This window comes from Heterodontus francisci, chromosome 24 (genome assembly GCF_036365525.1).
Source record: "Heterodontus francisci isolate sHetFra1 chromosome 24, sHetFra1.hap1, whole genome shotgun sequence".
NCBI classification, from domain to species: Eukaryota; Metazoa; Chordata; class Chondrichthyes; order Heterodontiformes; family Heterodontidae; genus Heterodontus; species Heterodontus francisci.
The window spans coordinates 58678802-58704905 of NC_090394.1; the positions used below are offsets into that span (position 1 = coordinate 58678802).

At 41.4% G+C, this 26104-nt stretch overlaps 1 protein-coding gene across 4 annotated transcripts in view; it reads left to right on the forward strand.

The window, feature by feature from the left end:
- LOC137383431 (lipid droplet assembly factor 1-like) overlaps nucleotides 1-25741 on the forward strand; it is a 32289-nt gene extending 6548 nt beyond the window's left edge. For 2 of the 4 annotated variants that reach the window (XM_068056276.1, XM_068056279.1), the window contains exons 2-6: nucleotides 5607-5730; nucleotides 9938-10092; nucleotides 17005-17173; nucleotides 18233-18371; nucleotides 24858-25741. In XM_068056276.1, coding sequence (XP_067912377.1) covers nucleotides 9985-10092; nucleotides 17005-17173; nucleotides 18233-18371; nucleotides 24858-24948 — 507 coding nt within the window. In that variant the 5' untranslated portion in view covers nucleotides 5607-5730; nucleotides 9938-9984 and the 3' untranslated portion in view covers nucleotides 24949-25741. The remainder of the gene's footprint in view (nucleotides 1-5606; nucleotides 5731-9937; nucleotides 10093-17004; nucleotides 17174-18232; nucleotides 18372-24857) is intronic. The other 2 variants (XM_068056278.1, XM_068056280.1) reach the window with 1 other exon arrangement.
- Nucleotides 25742-26104: the final 363 nt, after the last annotated feature.

The window sequence follows — 26104 nt, forward strand, 5'->3', positions numbered from 1 at the left end:
ATTAGTGATTCTATTGCCAACAGTTCCAAATTAAGAATGCAGCTACTCCTGTCCATGTTCTAAAATGGCTGTAATACCATACTGAAGAATCTTAATGTCAAATAGTTATCCAACAATTATTTAGTTGTACAATAGAATAGAAGATTTGGAGTTTGTGCAACATACTCACAATTCAGAGAACACCCAGAACCTAAAAGCAAAACTCAGTTGCTTATTATATAGTAATCTGAGCTGAGAGATTGTGTTACAGCTTTGCGTTACAAAGCAATTATTCTTTTCCGTAATGTATAAAACAGAATATCACATGAATTGTGGTATAAAATTTAAACTATGATTGGTCACAGCCATAAAACACACAGATCATAAAGTTGCTTGTGTGTTGATTCTAGTTGGAATCGCAGGTGGCAAAGTAATCTTAAAATTTGAAAAAGCATGAGTGTGAAAGAAATTAAGGCATTATCTCATAGGTGATGCATAGTTGCCTATGGTGATTCAGATAGTATATTAACAGTCAGAGTTGGATCCTGGTGTATAAATGCTGCAGAGGACTTTCTATATTTTGTGCAGATTTTAGTTTTTGTCTTTTTATTGAAAAAGAATTGAACAGAGTGATGTCACTACTGAACTCTGGTCTTGTTATGTAACATCTTGGATTATGCATTTTGTGAAACATATGAAGATCAGAGAAGCATGTAGCAAAGGCAAAGCGTTTATAATGGAAGATTTTAATTTTTGTATAGGCAGAGTTGCAAAACAGCTCAAGTAGTGAAGACAGTGAATTTTTAAAGTGAATCCAGGACAGTTTACTGAAACAATGTTTTAGATTCAATAAGGAAACATGCCATACTAAATTTAGTGATTAATAACAAGCCAGAATTAATTAATAATATGACAGAAAGGGAGCATCTTGCAAACAGTGATTATAACCCGATAGCATTAAGTTTACATTAAGGCTACATACACACAGCTCAATCAGTTTTTGTGGAGGGAATATATTTCAGTTTATACTTTCCAGAAGTTCTGAAAAAAGAAACATACTCAATGTCAGTTCTCAGGAGGCTGAAATGATATGGTGTGTGCTTTCAGCTTTCTCTGCTTTTGTTTCTGTAAAATATCAAGTAAAGGGAACAGTTTTTCTTTGTCTACCTTATCTGAACCTATCGTAATCTTGTATACCTCTATCATATCTCTTCTCAATCTTCCCAGCTTCTCCAAACTAACCTTGTACCTAAAATCCCTCTCCCCTGGAGCCAGTCCAGTAAATCTGTTCTGCAACTTCTCAAGGACCTTCACATTCTTCCTGAAGTGTTGTAACCAGAATTGAACACACTAACTCTAGTTGGAGGAATCTAATAGCTTAATAGTAAAGAAATAACTTGCATTTATATAGCACCTTTTCCATCCTCAGTTCAATCCAAAGGACTTCATAGTAAATTAATTCCTTTTGAAGTGTAATCATTGTTATGCAGACAAATGTGCCCGTCAGTTTGTATACAGCAAGGTCACGCAAACAGCAGTTATATAAATGATCAGTTAATCTGTTTTGGTGGTGGTAGTTGAAGGTTAATTGTTGGCTGCTCGTCATATAGTGCCATGGGATCATTTCAGTAGGCAGAGGGGGCCTCATTTTAGCAGCAGTTCTGAAAGTTAGCACATTTATCAATGCATGTTTTGGCTTTCTGGCTCTTTTAACTGTGCCTTATGACTATGGGAATTGTTTACAAGAGAAGTGACATGTCAAAATTTATGATGCTCAAGAGTAGGTTTCATTTTTGAATACTGTTTTGAGTCAGTTGGGTTTGTAGCCTGCTGAAAGAAACAGCCGACTCATCCTTTCTCCACCTCTTTGAGAAAGCCTGCAAAAACAAAAATCCATTGCATGACAGCTGTAGCACCTGATGCCACATTTCTCCTGAGAAGCTTTTGGAAGACTTCCTCTCGACATCTCCTGAACGAACTGCTTCTGAAAAGATCCCAGTGACTCGTCAACGTGTACTCTGATGCCAGACTGTATGCCATCTGCAACATAACATGTCTTATCCTTTTTCTTCAAGAATTAACAAGTACTTTGGCCAAAGCATCTTTATTTTTCCTTTTAACCTGTGTGTGTGTTGGGTATTTAGAAGGGAATGTCTATATTTACTGTCATATTTCAAACTGTGTTAAAGCTTTGCATCTTTATTGACTAAGTCTTGTCTACAATTTTAAAAGGAAAGAGAAAAGAGGCAGGAAAGGAGCAAAAAAGGGTATTCGAATTTAAAAAGCTAGACCTTGACCGCGATGAAAATTGTGCTGAGGAAGGAACTGACTCCAGCCCAGGACCCAGTGGAGAACTGTTTAAATTTGTGCAAGCTCTCTTGAAGTTTGAGGAAAGGGACATAGAGGCATATTTCATTTCTTTTGAAAATATAGCTAGACTGATGAAGTGGCCAAAGGAAAGCTGGGCACTGCTTATGCAAAGCAGGTTGATGGGTAGAGCTCATGAAGTTTATGCCATGCTTTCTGAAGAGGCTTCTGCAGATTGAGATGGCAAAAAAGGCTATTCTTGTTGCTCATGAGTTAGTCCCTGAAACTTATAGGCAGAAATTTTGGAACCTCCGGAAATAGCCTGGGCAGACTTATATAGAATTTGAGAGGGTAAAGCAAATTAACTTTGATCATTGGATGTGGGCACTAAAGATAGAAGCCACGTATGCGACCCTTAGGGAATTAATTCTTTTGGAAAAATTTTCAAGTTCACTCCCTCCATTCGTAAGAACCCATAAGGAGAACCAGAAAGTTTCAGCAGCCAGACAGGCAGCTGAGATTGCTGATGATTGAGCTTGTTTACAACCACAGACTCTTTGTTTGTCACCCCACAAACCTGAGAAGGATAGACGGTGGGAGGGTGAAAGGAAGGTAAGTAGCCGGGGACAAGAAGGGATAGCTGGGAATGCCCCGCTATCTCCTCCTCAGGTCAGAAAAGAAGTTACTGAGGTTGGAAGTAAGGTCCGAAAGCCTAAGTGTTTCCATTGCCGCAAGGTGGGATACCTTTGTGCATAATGCTGTAAGTTGCGGGCTAAACCTGTGGGACTTATTGGGGTACAAGGCCAATGCAGAGAAAGGGGCCTTGACTGAGAGTATGACAGATCAGGCTGTAGCTCTAACTGCAACTGTAAGGCCAAGTATAAAAATTGCTGAGTGAGGGGGAGGCAAACAAGATATCTGAGAGTTATAGGGAATTCTTTTCAAAAGGAAAAGTAACTCCTTATCTCTCAAGTGAGGCAGGTAAACTTATAATTATACTTAGGGGTACTGAAGCAACCCAAACTCTTTTGCTGGAAAAGGCATAACTTTTCCACCAGAGAGTGCACTGAATGCCAAGGTTTGGTTAATGGAATTGACGGGGAGTATATACCCATACCTTTGTATTGGGTGCATCTGGAGTGTGACCTAATATCCGGAATGGTAACTGTGGAGTTGTCCATAGTTTGCCTGTTGACCTACGAATAATTTGGCCGGAGCGAAGGTAGTAGCTTCTCCAGTAGTTACGGAAAGACCGAGTGAAGTCAAAAAGACAGAACAGTTGCAGGAAAAGGTTCCAACAATTTTTCTTTTATGGCCAAACAAGTTCCATTGTTGGAGGTCAAATTGGCACCACAGACAGCCGAATATCTGAAACTTTCTTGTGGATTTGGATAATCCGAAGGAAATGTTCAGTAAGTCTTCTCTGATCAAGGCTCAGCAAGCTGATCCAGAGTTAAGTAAATTGGCACAATCGTCTCTAACTGAAGCTGAAGCAAAGGGAGTTCCGGAAGGCTACTATATTAAAAATGGGATTCGGGTGAGGAAGTGGAGACCTCCTCACAGACCTGTGGGCAAAGAATGGATGGTAGTTCACCAGATGGTGGTACTGCCCAAATATCGCCGAGAAATATTAAGGATAACCTATGAAATTCCTATGACAGGACATTTAGGGATCTGAAAGAGCCGATCACGTATAAGTCAACATTTTTACTGGCCAGGTCTTTCCAGGGACGTGGTGCAGTTTTGTAAAACGTGCCACACGTGCCAGATTGTGGGAAAACCGCAACCTGCCGTAAAACTGGCAGCTCTAATTCCCATACTAGTTTTTGGGATCCATTTAGTAGGGTGTTGGTAGAGTGTGTGGGACCTTTACCAAAAACAAAAGCAGGACATCAATATATACTCTATTATGGTTCTTTTGAGAACAATTTCTGCTAAGGTAGTGGTAGAGAAGTAAACCTAGTTCTTCATCGAGATATGTATTACTGATTGAGATTCAGTTGGATCAGGTTCCAATTTTATGTCAAAAAATTTTCAGGAAGTTATGAGTAACCTGGGCATAACACAGTATACCACCCACAGACACAAGGGGCTTTAGAATGGTACCATCAGACCCTTAAAATGATGATCAGGGCATACTGTCATGAATGTCCCCATGATTGGGATAAAGGGCTAGAATTTCTTTTGTTTGTCACTAGGGATTTACCTTAGTCCTTTTGAATTATTTTATGGACATGAGGTAAGAAGTCCTCTAAAACTAATCAAAGAAAAGTTTTTAGAACAGAGGGACGAATCTTCCGTGTTAGATTATGTATCCGTGTTCCGAGAACAGCTCACGAGAGCCTGCAAATTGGTTTAGGAATGCCTGAAAACTTCCCAAACAACCTTGAAGAAATGGGCAGACAAGCATGCCAAGACCCGAAGATTTCAACCAGGGGATGAAATGTTGATATTACGGCCTTTACAGGGTGAACCACTGAAAGCACAGTTCAGTGGACCATATAGAGTAGTCAAAAGGATTGGTAAAGTAAATTATTTGATTGACATCCCAAATCTCCGGAAAAAGGATTGGCTGTATCTTATAAATATGTTGAAGCAATATCACCGCCAGGAGGTGGGTAAGCAAGAACAGGTATGTCAAGTAATAGGGGCAGTGAAGGAATGAAGGGATAGTGAGGATGAGGCAGAGGAAGCCTAGACAATTCTCAAATTGAACCTCCTACTATCCAGTTAGCTAATACTGAATTGTTAGGGAGATTACACACTATGCTTTCATATTTAAATGTAGAACAATGTGAAGACCTAACGAGGCTACTCACCGTATTTAAAGGAGTCTGTAGGGATAAACCAGGATGTAAACCTCAGCCATATATGATGTGGATGTAAGAGAATCCTCTCCTATAAAACAGCATCTTTATCGCGTAAGTCCAGAGCCGAGGTGAAAGCAGAAATCCAATACATGTTGGAAAATCACCCAATTGAACCCAGTCAAAGCAGCTGGAGTTCCCCAGTCGTGTTAAAGCCTAAACCTGATGCTTCAATTAGATTTTGTATAGACTACAGGTTAATGCAGTAACAAGGCAGGCTCCTACCCAATTCCTCACTTGGAAGACGGTATTGACAGAGTTGGCAGTGCCATGTTTCTTACCAAAATAGATTTGTTAAAGGGATACTGGCAAGTTCCTTTAACACCCCAAGCTAAAGAAATAGCGATCTTTGTTACACCAGATGGTGTTTTCCAATGGCGAGTGATGCCATTCGAGTTTGAAAAGATGCTGGGGCATTTTTTTTTTAAGAAACTGATTTTTTTTCTTTCATAGGATATGGGCATCGCTGGCTAGAACAAAGAACAAAGAAAATTACAGCACAGGAACAGGCCCTTCGGCCCTCCAAGCCTGCGCCGATCCAGATCCTCTATCTAAACCTGTCGCCTATTTTCTAAGGGTCTGTATCTCTTTGCTTCCTGCCCATTCATGTATCTGTCTAGATACATCTTAAAAGATGCTATCGTGCCCGCGTCTACCACCTCCGCTGGCAACGCGTTCCAGGCACCCACCACCCTCTGCGTAAAGAACTTTCCACGCATATCCCCCCTAAACTTTTCCCCTCTCACTTTGAACTCGTGACCCCTAGTAATTGAATCCCCCACTCTGGGAAAAAGCTTCTTGCTATCCAGCCTGTCTATACCTCTCATGATTTTGTACACCTCAATCAGGTCCCCCCTCAACCTCGGTCTTTCTAATGAAAATAATCCTAATCTACTCAACCTCTCTTCATAGCTAGCGCCCTCCATACCAGGCAACATCCTGGTGAACCTCCTCTGCACCCTCTCCAAAGCATCTACATCCTTTTGGTAACGTGGCGACCAGAACTGCACGCAGTATTCCAAATGTGGCCGAACCAAAGTCTTATACAACTGTAACATGACCTGCCAACCCTTGTACTCAATACCCCGTCCGATGAAGGAAAGCATGCCGTATGCCTTCTTGACCACTCTACTGACCTGCGTTGCCACCTTCAGGGAACAATGGACCTGAACACCCAAATGCTAGGCCAGCATTTATTGCCCATCCCTAATTGCCCTTGAGAAGGTGATGGTGAGCTGCCTTCTTGAACCGCTGCAGTCCATGTGAGGTAGGTACACCCACAGTGCTGTTAGGAAGGGAGTTCCAGGATTTTGACCCAGCGATAGTGAAGGAACAGTGATATAGTTCCAAGTCAGGATGGTGTGTGACCTGGAGGGGAACTTGCAGGTGGTGGTGCTCCCATGCATTTGCTGCCGTTGTCCTTCTAGCTGGTAGAGGTCGCAGGTTTGAAAGGTGCTGTCTGAGGAGCCTTGATACGTTGAACCAAGTGGTAGCCAGTGTTCCTAACCGTCTCATTTACCTTGATGATGTGCTGATATAAAGTGACACTTGGAAGGGCCACTTGGAACTACTAAAAGCTCTACTTAGAAAATTACAGTCGGCTGATTTGGTGATGAACCTTGTCAAAAGTGAATCTGCAAAAGTGCAGGTAACCTACCTTGGGCATATAGTAGGGCAAGGACAAGTGTTGCTAAGAACAGCAACAGTACAAGCATTGATGGAGTTCCATGCCCTTAAGACTAAACAAGAAATCATGAGGTTTTGGGGGATGTATGGTTTCTACCGCTTGTTTGTACCAAATTTTAATACTATAGCTGCTCCACTGATGGAATTGCTACAAAAAAAGCCAAGTTAGTGTGGTCAGGAGAGTGCCAAGCATCTTTTGAGAGGCTGAAAGCCATTTTGATCAATGAACCAGTGTTGGCTGCCCCGAATTTCACTAAGCCCTTCAAGGTAGCAATTGATACTAGTGACCTGGGGGTCAGTGCAGTCCTGTTGCAAGAAGATGAATCAGGCATAGAAAAGCCAGTGGGATATTTTTCCAAAAAGCTAAATCAACACCAAAAGAGATACTCAACAGTGGAAAAAGAAACCCTGGGCTTGTAAACTAGCTCTTAAAAATTTTGAAGTCTATGTTCGCCACGACTACAGAGAGACACTGGTATATACGGATCATAACACCCTAGCCTTTGTGGAAAAATTCAGAAACCAGAATGCCAGACTATTTCGATGGAGTTTATTATTGCAGCCCTATCACTTAAAGCTTATCCACATTGTGGAGAAAATAATGTAATTGCTGATGCTTTGTCTAGAAGTTAACATTGAGATATCTGAGTACAAAGATGGTACAAAGCAGAACTGTATTAGTTACAGGTAAAGAGTGAATGGGAATGAGTGTGTAAATGTGTTTTAATATTTTTCATCTTCGATTTTTTTTCACATTTTGTAATGAAACGCATTTAAAAATGGCATTTCATTCCTCCAACGATGGAGGTGTTATTAAAGTGCTTCCAATTTTTAATTGTTTTTGAGGACTCGTGTTTTAGAATTATGGAGATGGATTCATTGAAGGACGGAAGTGATTCCATAGATGCTGGACTTTTTTTTAAATGGGTCACTGGAAGGACTCTGTTTAAAAATATTTACTGGATGTCACATGTCTTCAGCTAAGTAAACATCAGGTGCCTTCTGACTATGGGAGTTGTTTACAAGAGAAGTGACATGTCAAGATTTATGGTGCTTAAGAGTGGGTTTCATTTTTGAATATTGTTTTGAGTCAGTTGGGTTTGTCGCCTGCTGAAAGAAACGCCCAGCTCATCTTTTCTCCACCTCTGAAAAACCCTGCAAAAAAAAATCCAGTGCGTGATAGCTGTAACACCTGATGCCGCATTTCTTCTGAGAAGCTTTTGGGAGATTTCCTCTCAGCATCTCCTGAATGAACTGCTTCTGAAAAGATCCCAGTGACTCGTCTATGTGTACTTGGATGACAGACTGTATGCCATCTGGAACATAACAAGTACTTTGGCCAAAGCATCTTTATTTTTCCTTTAACTGGTGTGTGTGCGTGTGTTGGGTGTTTAGAAGGGGATGTATCTATTTACTGTCATATTTCAAACTGTGTTAAAGCTTTGCATCTTTATTGACTAAGTCTTGTTTTATAATAAATTAATACTTTTGTTGTTTATTAAAGAAACCTGGTTGGTGGATTATTCTGAAACTAAAATATATAATTGGCTACATTTATTGGTAACATTTAAATATATGTTGTGACCTGTGGAGAAGTGGAACTACAGAAAGACAGTGCACTCCGCTCGCATTAGTCGTAACACATTGTCATTTGAAGTCAGCACTGTAGCACAATCGCCATTAGTGAAATTAGCTGCTAAACTAGAGCCCAAGCTATAGTTAGTCAAATTAAACATAATCTGGTTTCTTACTCCATGCTGGGCACACGTATCCTATATCAAAGGACAATGACACATGGGATCAGATTTACTTCTTAGAGTCAGAACAATGCAGCTGGGCAGCCACAGTAGGAATGGGATGGAGAAAATGTGAAAAAGAACCGTCGGCATTTAAAGTACAGCTGCAACAAGTTAAAATTCTCATTATTTGAATTCAAAATTCAAAATTTAATGCTACTTTTGAGTGAAATAACTAAACTGTCTTTTTATTCTTTGAAGTATAGAATCACTGATTGTGCTCTCCCAGCGGGGAGCACAAATCAGAGAATTGTTGTCCAATCACCAATTTTTAAATGTAAAAGTGAAATTTGTATGTATGCCTTTATTACCAGAGTACAGATCAGAACCTTGGACAATTAAGATACTATAAATGTGATAGCTGAGCCAGACACAGTTAAAATGTGAATGAGCTAGGTGGTTGTTGTCACTCGATAGTTGTGCCTTTCACCATTTAATACCTTTTTTTAGAAGACCAGTTGTCTTTCTGTGACAACACTTTACCTCACCTGCAGAGTCAGAGAACCTTTGAGGTTTGAAGTCATGTCTGAAATCCAGCATTTCCTGACCATGCAGCACTACTTTGATACAACTGGAGTATCGGGCTAATTAATACACTCAAGCGCTGACGTGAACTCAAATCCACAACCTTCTGAACCCAGAGATTACCAGCTGAACCAAGTGGATCCAAATAATCCAGTCAGTTTTCTGATCAAATTTTCAAACACCATTGCTTTGCTTTGGATGGAATTTAAGCCCCTGTCCCTGGTTTAGGTGGGCAGTGCTTTATTCGTTAAGCCACTGGGTCTGGACAAAATTATGTCAGTTTTCTAAATGTGGAAGAAACCGTTGCTGACTTTATTTTATTGTGAGTATAAAAGTATCCTATTTTTCCTTCAGGAAGCTGAACCCCTCACTCCTGCATGGTCAGAAAAGATGCCGTTACATAAAGGGGAAAAGTCTGTGCAAGGATATAACCAGATATTTTTAGAGAGGGAAAGAGAATTAGTCTTTTGGATCGCTAGATAGAAAGTGTCCCTGACCTGATGGGCATGCCTGTAAATGAAAATAAGTTAACTTTTTATTTTATTTTAAAAGTGTTACACTTTTATTGTTATCAGGCATTAGAAAAACATAATTGCCTAAAATTTCCATTGAACAGTATCAGAGTATCAGTTTGTGATAGCTATTTGTGTGTTTGCGTTGGTGCTAAAATTTTTGAAAAAGCTACAGCTGTACATTTCAAGCCACCGATAATCTTATTTTATTGCATTTCCAGCAATTGAGATCTATGCATTGCTTAAAAAAACTCCTTCTGTACAGGCCCTATCTCGTATCACTGAGGATCCATTCTGCTGGAAATAAATGAAATGCAGGGTAAAATGTCAAACTCTGAAGGGTTACCATTATCAAGAGAAATGCAAGACCTGCAGAATCGATTTAATACAATGATGCACACAATCAACAGCAACTCAAAGGTATGATGTCTTTCATGTATGTACTAAGAGCAGGACTGTTAAGCAATGGATGATGCAGGGGACACATCTAAATATTGAGAGCATTATGCTATGCACATTTTATGGTATTGAGCAGCCAACTGAATAAAGGCAAAATAAGGTTTTAATAATGTATTTGGCATTGGTAATATATGTGCTGTAACGGCACCCCCTATTTATATGAAAAATAGTTTGCCATTTTTAAAGCTGTGTAGATTTATCAAGTATCGTTAATTAATCCAGAATTTTAATTGGTGACTGATGTTTCATTAACTAGAAGCTGACTGAACTATAACATATCAAAAAAAACATGTCCTAAAGGACCTTATGGTTGTGTGACTAAGTATTCTCGGACTGAAAATGTGTTTTGAACAAGCTGGAGCTTGCCATTTCCTGGGTAACTACTGTATGTGTTCAGTCTTACATAGCAACATGTCATTCTTGAAAGGGGTCTGGCTCGAATAAATTATTAATCTGTGGTTGACTAACCACACTAAATTTTTTTGTGTAATGGTCGAACTTGGCACCAACACACTTATATAATTCAAAAACCTGATACTAAATCGTATTTAATTTGCTATTGTGTGTGTGTGTATACCTTTAAGTTCTGCTCTATCTTGCCCTAGCTGAATTTGCTGAGAAATCTAACTGCATTGTCCTTCTCATGATTTTGTACTATCAAAATCTACTATATTGTTCACAATTAGATGCAATTTCGTTTGTTTGCTAGAAATCAAAATCTTACAGAACCAAATCATTTAACCAAACGATTCTGGGTTGCTTCCACCCATAGTATATTCCTGTTGCAGTGTTTCCCTCTGATTATGACTGGCTTTTCAGCTAGATGTTTATTGAATCAGTGTATTAAACATTTTGAAACCAACCTTAAGGGTATACATTCTGTGAAAAGAGTAAGCCAGCAGTTTGGATTGAAAAAACATTTGAACTGAATAACATTGAACTCCTATTTGGTATTTGAAATGGTCAGTCACACCATCAGAGGCTAGCTGATTTGTTATAGCCTTGGAACTTTGAATAAGATGGAGAAAGCATCAACTTCAATTTAAAATCAGCCTAACTTGAAATTGCTGGGTTCTCAGCCTAAATTGACCAAGAGCTGAAAGACTCTCATTCTGTCTAATGGTGCATTGTGTAGAACTCTGAGCCAAAACCAAGATTGAAATACTTTTTTTTAAGCCAAACTTGAATGAATGCTTTTGAAAGATTTAATTAATTGCACACACTCAAATTAAAATTCATTGATCGGTGCTGCACATTGCACTGCTCTGTACAAGCTGAACAATGGAAAGTCAGCATTCACTTTTGTAATATATAAATCAGAAATGCTTTTGTCGCAGCAAGAGTATTCCATTGGACTGCTTGGTTAGTGAATCATAGAATGCATTAGTGAAGATACTGAATGGTGATGACTGAATACATGGATTTTCATTTTATTGCATGTAATTTCAGAATAGTGGTGAAAAAGATTTAAAATTTTGGTGTGATTTGATTATTAAATGAAAGTAACTCCTGAGATGTACCTGAACTATATTTTGTTACAAGTTGAAGCAGACCATATAACAGGGTTGTCCAACCTTTTCACGTGGAGGGGCACATTACAATTTTTGTCTTACATGCGGGTGCCAGTGTGACAATTTCAGCAAGATAAAGTCATTAAAATTTATCTTGCTATTAATTAAAACAACAACAAAGCTGCATTTTTGTGAAGCTTTAAATGAGAAGACTAATTTATTGACTTACTTTCTGGTCACTATGTTGGACACTGATTTAGTGAGGTACCTGGCATTTTCTTGCTTGCACATAAAGTCAGTGTTTGCCTGTACGCCTCTTGTAGTGATGTGGAGTATTCGGGATAGATGTCATTGTTAGGAGTGATCTTGTTCACACTCTCTCCCTCTCTCTCTGCCCCCCCCCCCCCGTACACACTCTCTCTCTCTCTGTTCCCTGTCTCTCTCTTTCCCCCCCCCCCCCCCCCCGCCCCCCCCCCCTCCCGCTTCTCTGTCTCTGACAGTTGCAGAGAGTGGAGTGCTCAGCAGATGGTTGATCGTTTTTTTTAAAATATCAAGTCAATTTCAACCGGCTCAACCGAGCCTGACATTGGGAACAGCAGTTTCTGAACTTCACACGGATTCAGAGGTTTTTAAAAGACCGCTGGAAAACCCCGAATCTGTTCAAAGTTCAGAAACTGCTGTTTCCGATGTCAGGATCTGTCAGCTGTGAAATTAACTTGCGATCTTTTTTAAAAGCCGGTCTGACAATGAGGAATTTCTCATCTCCAGTCATGGACCCTTGGGGAGGATGATGAACGGCCCCGGATACACGCATTTAAATAGAGCTGTTAATGTAGAAGGGATTCCCAAAGCACTTCTCAGGAGTATATTCAGACAAAAATCAACACTGAGGCAAAAAAAGGCAATCTTAAGAGGGGTGACTAAAAGCTTATCAAAGGTAGGCTTTAAGGAGGGTCTAGGGAAGAGAGAGGTGGAGAGGTTTAGTGAGGGAATTCCACAGCTAGTGACTTAGATGGCAGAAGATATGGGGCTGGACTTTGTTCCCAGCCCGACGTCTGGTTCCGTGGCAGGGGGGTGAGGGGGATGGAGAATCGGAGTGGCAGCGGCTGCCATGGAACCCGCCGCCGGGATTGCCAGGCCCAATCTTCCCGGCACGGGGGAAGCTCTGTGGCGGTCCCTCCGCCACTCTGCAACGGGACCTGAGTTAGCATATGTAAATTACATCTTTGCATTAATTAAAATGCAAACCGCAGAGTTCTTGCCTTCAGCTCCCAATCTTCAGTGCGACATGCGGCATTCACGGGCCTTCACTTTCTCGTCCAGAAAATACTGGTGCCAGTGAGGTGAGGAAAGGGTGAACTCTGCACTGTAATGGGTGGGTTTGGGGGAGGCGTGAACTCTGCACTCTAATCGGTATGGCTGGGGGGGGGGGTGAAGGGGTGAACTCTGCATTCTAATGGGTGGGGGTGGGGAAAGTGTGAATGTACTGATGGGTGGTGGGTGAAGGGGTGAACTCTGCACTGTAATGGATATGGGGGTGTGTGAATTGGTGAACTCTGCACTCTAATGGGTATGGGAGTGTGTGAAGGGGTGAACTCTGCACTCTAATGGGTATGGGGGTGGGAAAGGGGTGAACTCTGCACTCTGATGGGTATGGGGGGGAAGGGGTGAACTCTGCACTATGATGGATACAGGGGCAGCAAGGGGTGAACTCTGCACTCGGATGAGTTGGTGGGGGGAAGGGGTGAACTCAGCATTATGTTGTGCTGTTTGCAGGGCTGGCAGCCTTTTAACAATGGCGCCAGCACCTGCTCCTCAACAGGTGATGCTGTGAACGGCTGCCCCCACCATGTGATTGCGGCGGGGTGTGGGGCAGTGGCCGCTGTCAATATGTACAAGTGGCCACCCGCCGCGTAATCATGGTGCGCTGGTCATGTGGGAGGTGGCCGCCGTGTTTCGCACCTGCCATTGCTCCCAGCGGTGGGACTACAAAATCCTGACATTGGACAGAAATAATGGGGCAAAGGGATTTCAGCACGCATAAGAGTTGAAGGAACACAGAATTCTTGCAAGTTTTATTTTATTCATTCATGGGATGTGGGCAGCGCTGGCCAGGCCAGCATTTATTGCCCATCCCTAATTGCCCTTGAGAAGGTGGTGGTGAGCTGCCTTCTTGAACCACTGCTGTCCATTTGGGGTAGGTACACCCACAGTGCTGTTAGGAAGGGAGTTCCAGGATTTTGACCCAGCGACAGTGAAGGAACGGCGATATAGTTCCAAGTCAGGATGGTGTGTGACTTGGAGGGGATCTTGCAGGTGGTGGTGTTCCCATGTATTTGCTGCCCTTGTCTTCGAGTTGGTAGAGGTCGCAGGTTTGGAAGGTGCTGTCTAAGAAGCCTTGGTGCATTGCTGCAGTGCATCTTGTAGATGGTACACACTGCTGCCACTGTGCGTCGGTGGTGGATGGAGTGAATCTTTGTAGATGGGGTGCCAATCAAGCGAGCTGCTTTGTCCTGGAAGGTGTCAAGATTCTTGAGTGTTGTTGGAGCTGCACCCATCCTGGCAAGTGGAGACTATTCCATCACACTCCTGACTTGTGCCTTGTAGATGGTAGACAGGCTTTGGGGAGTCAGGAGGTGAGTTACTCTCCTCAGGATTCCTAGCCTCTGACCTGCTCTTGTAGCCACGGAATTTTGTACAGATGGAGAAGGTTATAGAAATAGGGAGGGGCAAGGCCACGAAGGGCTTTGAACAAGAGGATGAGAATTTTAAATCTGTAGTGATGGTGGACCGGGAGCCAGTGTAGGTCAGCGGGTTCAGAGGTGTTCATTGAATAGGACTTGATGTAGGATAGGAAACATGCAGCAGAGCTTTGAATGAGCTGAGGTTGATGGAAGGTGAGAGGCCAGCCAGGAGAGCATCGGAATAGTTATGTCTGGAGGTAACAAAAATGTGGATGAGGCTTTTGGCTATAGATGGCCTGAAGCAGAGGTGGAGACAGGTGATGTTACAGAAGTGGAAGTTCGGTGGGTCTTTGGGATGGAGAGGATGTGTGGTCTGATTTTCAGCTCTGGATCAAATCTGATTCCAAGTTTGTGAACAGTCACATAGTGAATACAAGTGTAAAATTGGGAATTGAAGTACAACGATCTATAAAAACAACCTTTCTTTCCCTCCACAGATGTAAGAAACAGATGTTTAACAAAGCCAGCGAGTGCTGAGTTGATTTAATTGCTTTTGAAATGAAACTGTACTGGTTATGAAAGGAATGGGAAGTTGATGAAATAAATATGGGAATCCCAATTAAATATTCTATTCAGTATGTGATGTCCATACTGTTAAATCAGATTGGAAGCATACAGCACAGAAGGGGGTCTTTTAGCCCATTGTATTTTTGCCGAATCTTTGCAATAACGACCCACTTGTCCAGTTCTCTGCCCTTTGCTGGTACTTTTATTTTCCTTTTCAGCTATTTATCCACATCCCTTTTAAACACTATTATGGATTTTGATTCCACCATTCTGTCTGGTGGAACATTCCATATCACATAGAACTTACAGCACAGAAACAGGCCATTTGGGCCAACAGCTCCACATGAGCATCCTCCCATGTTCCACATTCTCACCACTCTCTGCGTAAAGAAATTTCTCCAGAATTCCCTGTTGGATTTATTAATTAGTGACTATCTTATATTTATGACCCCTAATTCTGGTCTCCCCGCAAGTGGAAACATCTTTGCTACGTTTACCTTATCAAACCCTTCCATAATCTGGGCAACCTCTATTACGTCACCCCTAGAGAAAAGAGCCCCAGACTGTTCAATCTTTTCTGATAAGTATAATCTCTTAATTTTGATATCATCCCAGTAAGTCTTTTCTGCAACTTCTCTAGTGCTTTTATATCCTTTTTATAATACTGTTCACAGTACTCCAAGTGTGGCCTAACCAAGGGTCTATATAAATTTAACGTAACTTCTCTGTTTTTCAATTCTTTTGCTCTAGAAATGAATTCCTGTGTTTTGTTTGATTTTTTTTTTTAATGGGCTTATTAACCTACATCGCCACAGTTAGCGATTTTATCCATGCTAACAGCTCTGCATAAAGCAGCATTTGATTCATGTGCTGAAATTGTTTTGCTCCGATGTCTTAAGGACCAAGGAGATAATTTCACAGTTTTTGCTTGGCATTTTGCATTCCCAGATAGTTAAATTATTTGGGAAGAGGATGCCATAATGAAATAGCAAGTTCAAGCTCCAATATGGAATATTAGGATGTGATTTCATTCTCATGTTCCTTCATGTATAACTGTATAAAATGCTAGTTAGGCCACAGCTGGAGTACTGTGTACAGTTCTGGGCACCACACTATAGGAAGGATGTGATTGCACTGGAGAGGGTGCAAAGGAGATTCACCAGGATGTTGCCTGGGCTGGAACATTTCAGCTATGAAGAGAGACTGAAAAGGCTAGGGTTGTTTTTCTTAGAGCAGAGAAGGCTGAGGGGGCACATGATTGAGATATACAAAATTATGAGGGGCATTGATAGGAAGAAACTTTTTCCCTTAGTGGAGGTGTCAATAACCAGGGGGCATAGATTTAAGGTAAGGGGCAGAAGGTTTTACACTGCCTGAAGAGGTGGTAGAGGCAGGAACCCTCACAACATTTAAGAAGTATTTAGATGAGCACTTGAAATGCCACAGCATACAAGGCTACGGGCCAAGTGCTGGAAAATATAATTAGAATAATTAGGTGCTTGATGGTCGGCACGGACACGATGGGCCGAAGGGCCTGCTTCTGCGCTGTATAACTCTATGACTGTATGTCAGTGAGTTCTTGTTCCTCAGTGGTGCTGTTTGGGCAGGTGTTAATTGGAGGCCTGACACTTTGCACCGGAGTAAAGTGAGTTGCTGCTGAACTGCTTTTGTGTATCACTTCATGGTTGATTCCAAAGTGGCATTGCAGAGTACTGGGAGCAAAATGTCCCTGCACCCTTTCAGCCGCTGTTGGTGCATGCACAGGGGGAAGATAAGTTCAAGAGGGATATGTAAAATTAGTTGCGGATAGCCTTTTATAGTGGAGGTAGCACCAGCTCCTACAAGAGCAAACCTAATGGGACAAATGGCTATTTCTCATTCCTTAAATCTTGTTATTTTGTCCTTTTACCATAATTTGATATTTCTATTGCACTTTGTAAGTAACTTACTGTACTTTATAAAAATACATTTATTACTGATGAGTGTTAGAAAATTAGTTCTACACAAACCTGGTATGTAATGATATAATTTCAGTTTACCAAAAGGAAAAACAATTAGATGATTTCACGCTTTTTGGTCCTAATACCTGTCCTCCTGTGTTTGTTTTGTAGGTTGCAGCTTTCATGAGCTCCTCTGTAGGTCAGTACCTGGATGATCACCCTTTCGTTGCCTTATTACTACTAGTTTTTACCATAATGTCAGCTGTGCCAGTTGGTTTGTTCCTGATTTTTGCAGTGATTACATCCCTTTTGGCCTGCATTGGTTTCGTTGTGATGGAAGGTACTGAAAGCTTCAAGAATATTTTTTATGTAACTCTTTTACCGTTAACATTAAAATTTACCATCTCAGAAAATTCTGTTTATTGTTAAATGGGGAGATTGTGCGTGATGTTCATATGTTGCTATACATATGAGTTAATGACATTTTTAAATACAAGAATGGGCATGCACAAATTTCTAGGTCCATCTGTTCTTCCTTTTAATTGAAGTTCTGATCAGAATTACTTAATGAGCCAAAAAATGGAGAAAAAAGGATCATCTGAACTGAAAATTAATTTAACGAGGAGAGTATTGTGTGCGTCTGGGTTGGGGTCAGGCAAATGTACTTTAAACCAAATAAACACATACCATCTGTGTAACAGTTTAAAAAAAATACCTGGTAGGAGAAGCCCTCATTCTGATTGTTCTGTTTCAGCCCTGTGGACATGAGTCAGTTTGGTGAGAGAGTGGTTAACAAGAGTTTCCCAAGGATTGACATCTAGACAGCTAGTTCACATGCAGTTTGATATCCACTGCTCTGCAATGCATATGGCTATGTATGTGAAGGAAGGTTTCAATGATCAATTGGGCAGGAAAAAAATGAAATATTTTAATTGGAGTGACAGAAAACCCAAAATAATACTTACTCATTTATTTTCAAGGCTTAAGTAAAGCCTGTAGCAATGAATAATAAATTGAAGTCTATATTTATTGCACAAGGTATTAAAACAATTAAGGTGCCCTCGAGTGTGAGATGTTCACATTCTGGCCACACAAGAAAGAGAGTAGCTTCACATACATTGTAAATTATTTTCATTTTCTGTTAATTAGTTGCTGAATTCTAGATAATGTAAGTAATTTACTGTTTTGTCTTTAACAAGATCTTTCCTTTTTTTAAAAAAAAAGTACATCTCCTTGACATGGTGAAAATAACTTTAGCAAAGAAAATCCAATTCACACTATCCACAAAAAGTGAAAAAAATAACAAAAGTTTAGTTATTATGTCTCCTACATTGATAGATTGTCACTATAAAACATTTACTTTCCTGTGTAATTTAGCTTTTATTCATTTATCTACCAGGTCTGATGCTGTCAATTGGTGGAGTGGTCCTCCTTTGTTTTTTATGTGGGCTGGTTCTCATTTCATTGGCCATCTCTTCTCTTCTGGCTGTCTGCTATTTTACCTTTTCCACGACAATGAATTATTATCACAAATCAAGGTAAAGACATTTCATTAATACTTTAAATTCAATTTAATTTCCAGTAGGGGATTTAATATATTAACATTTTGAGTTTAAATAAAATAAATTAAAATCTGTATTTCAACATATTTGTAAAAATGTATTTTTTTGTAGGTGCTAAATTGCTTGCAGTTTACAGAGCCTTAGTATTTCATTCAGTATTTTTAAATATGTACTCGAGCACAGTCCTGAAAAGCCCTTAGTCTTTTTGTAGATGCTATTTATTGGCATTTTAAGGATGCATCTCACTTTGGCAGTGGAATTCCGCCTGCTGCTATCTCTTTATGAGAAAGATAGTGTCAATACAATATGTTGTACTTGTGTGAAAATTATGACAGTTTTTGACAGATTCTTGAAACTTGAGAAATGGAATCAAAACCATCCAAATTAAATTGCTTCACTGGCCACCAAAGAGGTCTGCAAGTCAATAGGAAAGAAAATTGGGCAGGGTGTAAAACAGACTGCCATTTCACTATCACCCATTTTGAACCACTGCCGCAAGACCAATTTCATCCCCACGAAGTTTAGGCAACCTCCCTCTGTCTAGGTCATAGAGTCATAGAGAGATACAGCACTGAAACAGGCCCTTCGACCCACCGAGTCCACACCGACCATCAACTATCCATTTATACTAATCCTACATGAATCCCATTTTCCCTCTCACATCCCCACCTTCCCTCAATTATCCTACCACCTACCTACACTAGTGGCAATTTTTTTTTTTACAGTGGCCAATTTACCTATCAACCCGCAAGTCTTTGACGTTGTCGGGGGAGAAAATGAAAGTTTAAAAGCATAGGAAATGGGAAGTCAATCTACTGGGCAGAATAGTTTGGATCAAATTGAGTTCCAATTTTGAACTTCAGCTGCAACTGATAAACAAAACACTCTGGAAGGTACAGGTAAATGAAGCCTATGTCAGATGAAAGGATCATAGGAACAAGAGGAGGCCATTTAGCCCCTTTTTCTTGAGCCTGTTCTGCCATTCAGTGAGATGATGGCTGATCTACAACCTAATTCCATATTCCTGCCTTTACCCCATGTCCCTTAATACCTTTGCTTAACACAAATGTATCAATCTCCGTTTTAAAATTAGCAATTGATCTAGCATCAGTTGCCATTTGCGGAAGAGTTTCAAATCTCTACCACCTTTTGTATGTAGAAGTGTTTCCTAATTTCACTCCTGGTAGGTCTGGCTCTAATTTTTAGACTATGCCTCCTAGTCCCAGACTCCCAACCAGTGGAAATAACTATCTGTTCTCCTCAATACGTTGAAAACTTCAATTGAATGGGAGACGGTGGCGTTAGTGGTATTGTCACTGGAGTAGTAACCCGGAGACCCAGGGTATTGCTCTGGGGGCATGGGTTTGAATCCCACCACGGCAGAAGGTGGAATTTGAATTTGAATTCAATGAATAAATCCGTAATTAAAAGCCAATCTAATAATGGCCATGAAACCATTGTCAATTGTTGTAAAGACCCATCTGGTTCACGAATGTGCTTTAGGGAAGGAAATCTGTTGTCCTTACCTGGTCTGGTCTACATGTGACTCCAGACCCACAGCAATGTGGTTGACTCTTAAATGCCCTCTGAAATGGCCTAGCAAGCCACTCAGTTGTATCAAACCACTACAAAGACAATAAAGAATGAAACCAGATGGACCACCCAGCATTGACCAAGGCATCGGAAATAACAATAGCAAACCCAGCCCTGTTAGCCCTACAAAGTCCTCCTGGGGGCTTGTGCCAACTTTGGGAGAGCTGTCCCACAGACTAATCAAGGAACATCCTGACATAGTCATACTCACGGAATCATACCTTACAGACAATGTCCCAGACACTGCCATCACCATCCCTGTCCCACCGGCAGGACAGACCCAGCAGAGGTGGCGGCACAGTGTTATACAGTCGGGAGGGAGTTGCTCTGGGAGTCCTCAACGTCGACTCCAGACCCCATGAAGTCTCATGGCATCAGGTCAAACATGTGCACGGAAACCTCCTGCTTACTACCACCTACCACCCTCCCTCAGCTGCTGAATTAGTACTCCATGTTGAACACTACTTGGAAGAAGCACTGAGGGTGGTAAGGGTGCAGAATGTAGTCTGGGTGGGGAACGTCAATGTCCCTCACCGAGAGTGGCTCGGTATCACCACTACCGACTGAGCTAGCCAAGTCCTAAAGGACTTAGCTGCTAGACTAGTTCTGCGGTAGGTGGGGAGGCAAAAATATACTTGACCTCAACCTCGCCAATCTGCCTGCCGCAGGTGCATCTTTTCATGACAGTATTGGTAGGCGTGACCATCTCACAGTCCTTCTGGAGCCGAAGTCCCGTCTTCACATTGAGGATACCCTCCATCATGTTGTGTGGCACTACCACTGTGCTAAGTGCGACAGATTTAGCAATGCAAACCTGGGCATCCATGAGGTGCTGTGGGCCATCAGCAACAGCAGAATTGTACTCAACCACAATCTGTAACCTCATGGCCCGACATATCACCCACTCTACCATTTCCATCAAACCAGGAGACCAACCCTGGTTCAATGAAGAGTGCAGGAGGGCATGCCAGGAGCAGCACCAGACATACCTCAAAGTGAGGTGTCAACCTGGTGAAGCTACAACCCAGGACTACTTGCATGCCAAACAGCATAAGCAGCATGCAATAGACAGAGCTAAGCAATCCCATAACCAACGGATCAGATCTGAGCTCTGCAGTCCTGCCACATCCAGTTGTGAATGATGGTGGACAATTAAACAACTAACTGGAGGAGGTGGCTCCTCAAATATCCCCATCCTCAATGATGGGGGAGCCCAGCACATCAGTGCAAAACATAAGGCTGGAGCATTTGCAACAATCTTCAGCCAGAAGTGCTGAGTTGATGATCCATCTCGGCCCCCCCATGAAGTCAGCATTACAGATGCCGGACTTCAGCCAATTCGATTCACTCAGCGTGATATCAAGAAACGACTGAAGGCACTGGATACTGCAAAGGGTATGGGTCCTGACAATGTTCCGGCAGTAGTACTGAAGACCTGTGCTCCAGAACTTGCCGCACCCCTAGCCAAGCTGTTCCAGTACAGCTACAACACTGGCATCTGTACGGCAATGTGGAAAATTGCTCAAGTATGTCCTGTACACAAAAAGCAGGACAAATGCAACCCGGCCAATTACCGCCCCATCGATCATCAGCAAAGTGATGGAAGGTGTCATCAACAGTGCCATCAAGCAGCACTTGCTTAGCAATAACCTGCTCAGTGATACCCAGTTTGAGTTCCGACAGGGCCACTCAGCACCTGATCTCATTACAGCCTTGGTTCAAACATGGACAAAAGAGCGGAACTCAAGAGGTGAGGCGAGAGTGACTGCACTTGATATCAAGGCAGCATTTGACCGAGTATGGCATCAAGGAGCCCTAGCAAAACTGGAGTCAATGGGAATCAGGGGGCAAACTCTCTGCTGGTTAGAGTCATACCTAGCGCAAAGGAAGATGGCTGTTATTGTTGGAGGTCAATCATCTGAGCTCCAGAACATCACTGCAGGAGTGCCTCAGGGTAGTGTCCTAGGCCCAACCATCTTCAGCTGCTTCATCAATGACCTTTCTTCAATCAGAAGGTCAGAAGTGGGGATGTTCGCTGATGATTGCACAATGTTCAACACCATTCGCGACACCTTAAATACTGAAGCGGTCCGTGTCGAAATGCAGCAAGACCTGGACAATATCTAGGCTTGGGCTGATAAGTGGCAAGTAACATTCACGCCACACAAGTGCCAGGCAATGACCATCTCCAACAAGAGAGAATCTAACCATCTCCCCTTGACATTCAATGGCATTACCATTGCTGAATCCCCCACTCTCAACATCCTGGGGACTACCATTGACCAGAAACTGAACTGGAGTAACCTTATAAATACCATGGCTACAGGAGCAGTCAGAGGCTAGGAATCCTGCAGTGAGTAACTCACCTCCTGACTCCCCAAAGCCTGTCCAACATATACAAGGCACAAGTCAGAGTGTGATGGAATACTCTCCACTTGCCTGGATGGGTGCAGCTCCAACAACACTCAAGAAACTCGACACCATCCAGAAGAAAGCAGCCCGCTTTATTGGCACACCATCCACAAACATTCACTCCCTCCACCACCGACGCACAGTGGCAGCAGTGTGTACCATCTGCAAGATACACTGCAGCAATGCACCAAGGCTCCTTATGCAGCACCTTCCAAACCCGCGACCTCTACCACCTCGAAGGACAAGAGCAGCAGATGCATGGGAACGTCACCACCTGCAAGTTCCCGTCCAAGTCACACACCATCCTGACTTGGAATTCCTTCACTGTCGCTGGGTCAAAATCTTGGAACTCCCTTCCTAACAGCACTGTGGGTGTACCTACCTCACATGGACCGCAGCGGTTCAAGAAGGCAGCTCACCACCACCTTCTCAACGGCAATTAGGGATGGGCAATAAATGCTGGCATAGCCAGTGACACCCACACCCCATGAATGAATTAAAAAAAAAGAAACTGTACTGGAGTAGCCATATAAATACCGAGGCTACAAAAGCAGGTCAGAGGCTAGGAATCCTGAGGTGAGTAACTCACCTCTTGACCCCCCAAAGCCTGTCCACCATCTACAAGGCACAAGTCAGGAGTGTGATGGAATACTCCCATCCACAAATATTCAATCCCTCCACCACTGACGCAAGCCGCACACCATCCTGACTTGGAGCGATATCGCTGTTCCTTCACTGTCGCTGGGTCAAAATCCTGGAACTCCCTTCCGAACAGCACTGTGGGTGTAACTACCCCACATGGACTGCAGCAGTTCAAGAAGGCAGCTCACCATCACCACCTCGAGGGTAATTTGGGATGGGCAAATAAATGCTGGCCTAACCAGTGACGCCCACAGCCCATGAATTAATTTTTTTTGAAATCCCTTAACCTTCTAAATTCCAGAATTTACATCCCTAGTTTGTGTAACTTGTCAAATTTGTAAGATTCTCAATTTGATCCTGTTATTAACATTTTAAAATATAAATCCCAGTACACTTGCCTTTGTAGTCGTCTTGATTCTCAAGATATGTTGTGAATTAGGTTCTGCTACACTTTCCCACTATGTTGAATAAAAACTCCTGAAACACAGGATGGCAAAATATTGTGGTGGCTTTATTTATTTTTTTATTTAGAGATACAGCACTGAAACAGGCCCTCCGGCCCACCGAGTCTGTGCCGACCATCAACCACCCATTTATACTAATCCTACATTAATCCCATTACCCTCTCACATCCCCACCTTCCCTCAATTCCCCTACCACCTACCTACACTAGGGGCAATTTATAATGGCCAATTTACCTATCAACCTGGAAGTCTTTGGCTGTGGGAGGAAACCGCAGCACCCAGCGGAAACCCACGCGGTCACAGGGAGATCTTGCAAACTCCACACAGGCTGTACCCAGAATCGAACCCGGGTCGCTGGAGCTGTGAGGCTGCGGTGCTAACCACTGCGCCGCCCTGAAGTTCTAGCTAGCACAGTTTGTAAAATAAATACATGAGTGTAATGCTTAGAAATTGGACCACTGATACTGTTCCTACTGGCTGAACAAGGATCTAGCATGAACCTTTTATGTTAACTGTATAATTAGCCTCCTACTCTCTGGGTTTATAGACTGAAATATGGAGAAAAAAGGTTTTCCAGAGTTTCCTACTCCATACACTGTCTCCTGTTGGTTGGAGTGAATAGGAGAATATCAGTATTTATCATTAAAGGGTTTGCCATTAAACAACCTGACATCCTAAGTATTTGAGATTTAAAAAAATTCATTCCATGCACCACATTAACTTCATTTAATTTAAATTTCGTTGCACTGTTCGTAACACCTGCTCCGTAGGCAGCTTTTGATTCAAGTGAACTGTCATTTTTTTCTTCTATCTTCCTTTTCTTTAGTGCAGAACCAAATAATACCAAAGATGTTGTGGTGGCATTTTGGTATGGAGGACCTCCGTAAAATCTGAAGCTCTCTCAAGCAGCAGAAAACAGGCATTCTAATATTTCAGTTTACACCACAGCTCTATATCTGTAGTTATAGAGCAGAAAATGCTGGAAACACTCAGCTGGTCAAGCAGCATCTGTGAAGGGAGAAAGGTTGGGTCAATATTTCAGGTTGATGGCCTTTCATTGACCTGAAACATTAACCCTACCCCATCCTCACTCAACAGATGTTGCCAGACCTACTGAGTGTTTCTAGCATTTTTTCTTTATATTTCAGATTTCCAGTATCTACACTTTTTTAGTTATAGAGGTAAATTCTAGTGTGTTTTCAGTGTGGAAAATATGGTTTGTTCTATATTTCGTGTTGTAAGTATTAAATTCTTTCTTACCTCAATTATAATTTTAGTTGCATTGAGTAACGCCGCAAATGTATTGGATTGATAATACAAACCGTTGTTAATGTTGCTACCTTTTCCTAAGCACTCCAAGTAAGAAAGAAGAAACCATCAGCTGCTCTGCAATTTCATATCCAGATGACACTGAATCCAAATCCACCCAGAAGAAGGAATAGATACCAAAGTACTCCTATCATTACTGAATTAAGTTGTATTTATGTAAAACTATTCTATATTTACTAATTTTCTTTCATGAGAAGAGCTTTCCTTGCTTTTGAATACCATGGCAATTTTTGTTAACAGCAGAAGTTAGTCCCCTCAATTTGTTAGACATTTTAATTTGAATACTGTCATTATGAATGGGAACTTTAGTACACTTTAAACTTTAACTTAAATATTAATATAATTAATTTATAACCTGGAAATCTAATTGGGCACACTATACCATGTGTTGTATCTGCACCAACAATGACTGAAGTCATACCTCTGGGTTCTAACTGTTGTATGATAGTAATACTTTCAATCTATTCATTAATAAAACGGATACTCAAAGCAATATAAATGCATTTGATCCACATTAGCTTACTGTAATACATTTTGAAACAGACTTGTTGAAAATACAATTATTTAGTAAATATTTACAAGTTACATTGCATTGAATAGGGCAAAGTGGTCTATTGAGTTAAAACTTATGAAATATAGGCTAGAGGGGATGATACTTTCTGCTGTTAACAGTTTAAAGAGGCTGTAAACAATAGATATGAGAAATCTAAAGTTGTGGGAGGTGGGAATGGGTGAGGGAAATGCTGTGACTGGAGACTAACACATTTGCCTGTTGCAGAGCTCTTGCAACTGATACTTGCCTAATACGGAATCTAAAGAGAACGATGTTCTATTTCCCAACTTTGTAATCCATTTTCTTGATAGAGAACAAAATCCATACAATAAACCTACTTTTTTTAGCATTGGCATTCATATTCACCAGTTTATTATTAATACCAAATCTATATTTTTAGTCTTTTGCATGTCTTTATTATTACATTCTATATAACTTGTTGAAACTGATGTTGTCGAGTGTGAATAGTAATGGGTTCATCTTTACAATTAAGATGTATTTATATATGAAACTGTGATAGCTTTATGATTTTCATGTACCTTTGTTACTTTTCTCTAACAAAAGGAAAATATAAAAACACACATCATTTAACAGTGCAAATAGTTGATAAGATTTTACGAACCATTATGCCTCATATTTTTGTCATGTTTGTTCTTGTAGGCTGGGTAACTGAATTGATTGATCTCCCATTTGAAGACCTAAGTAACTCCTAATGA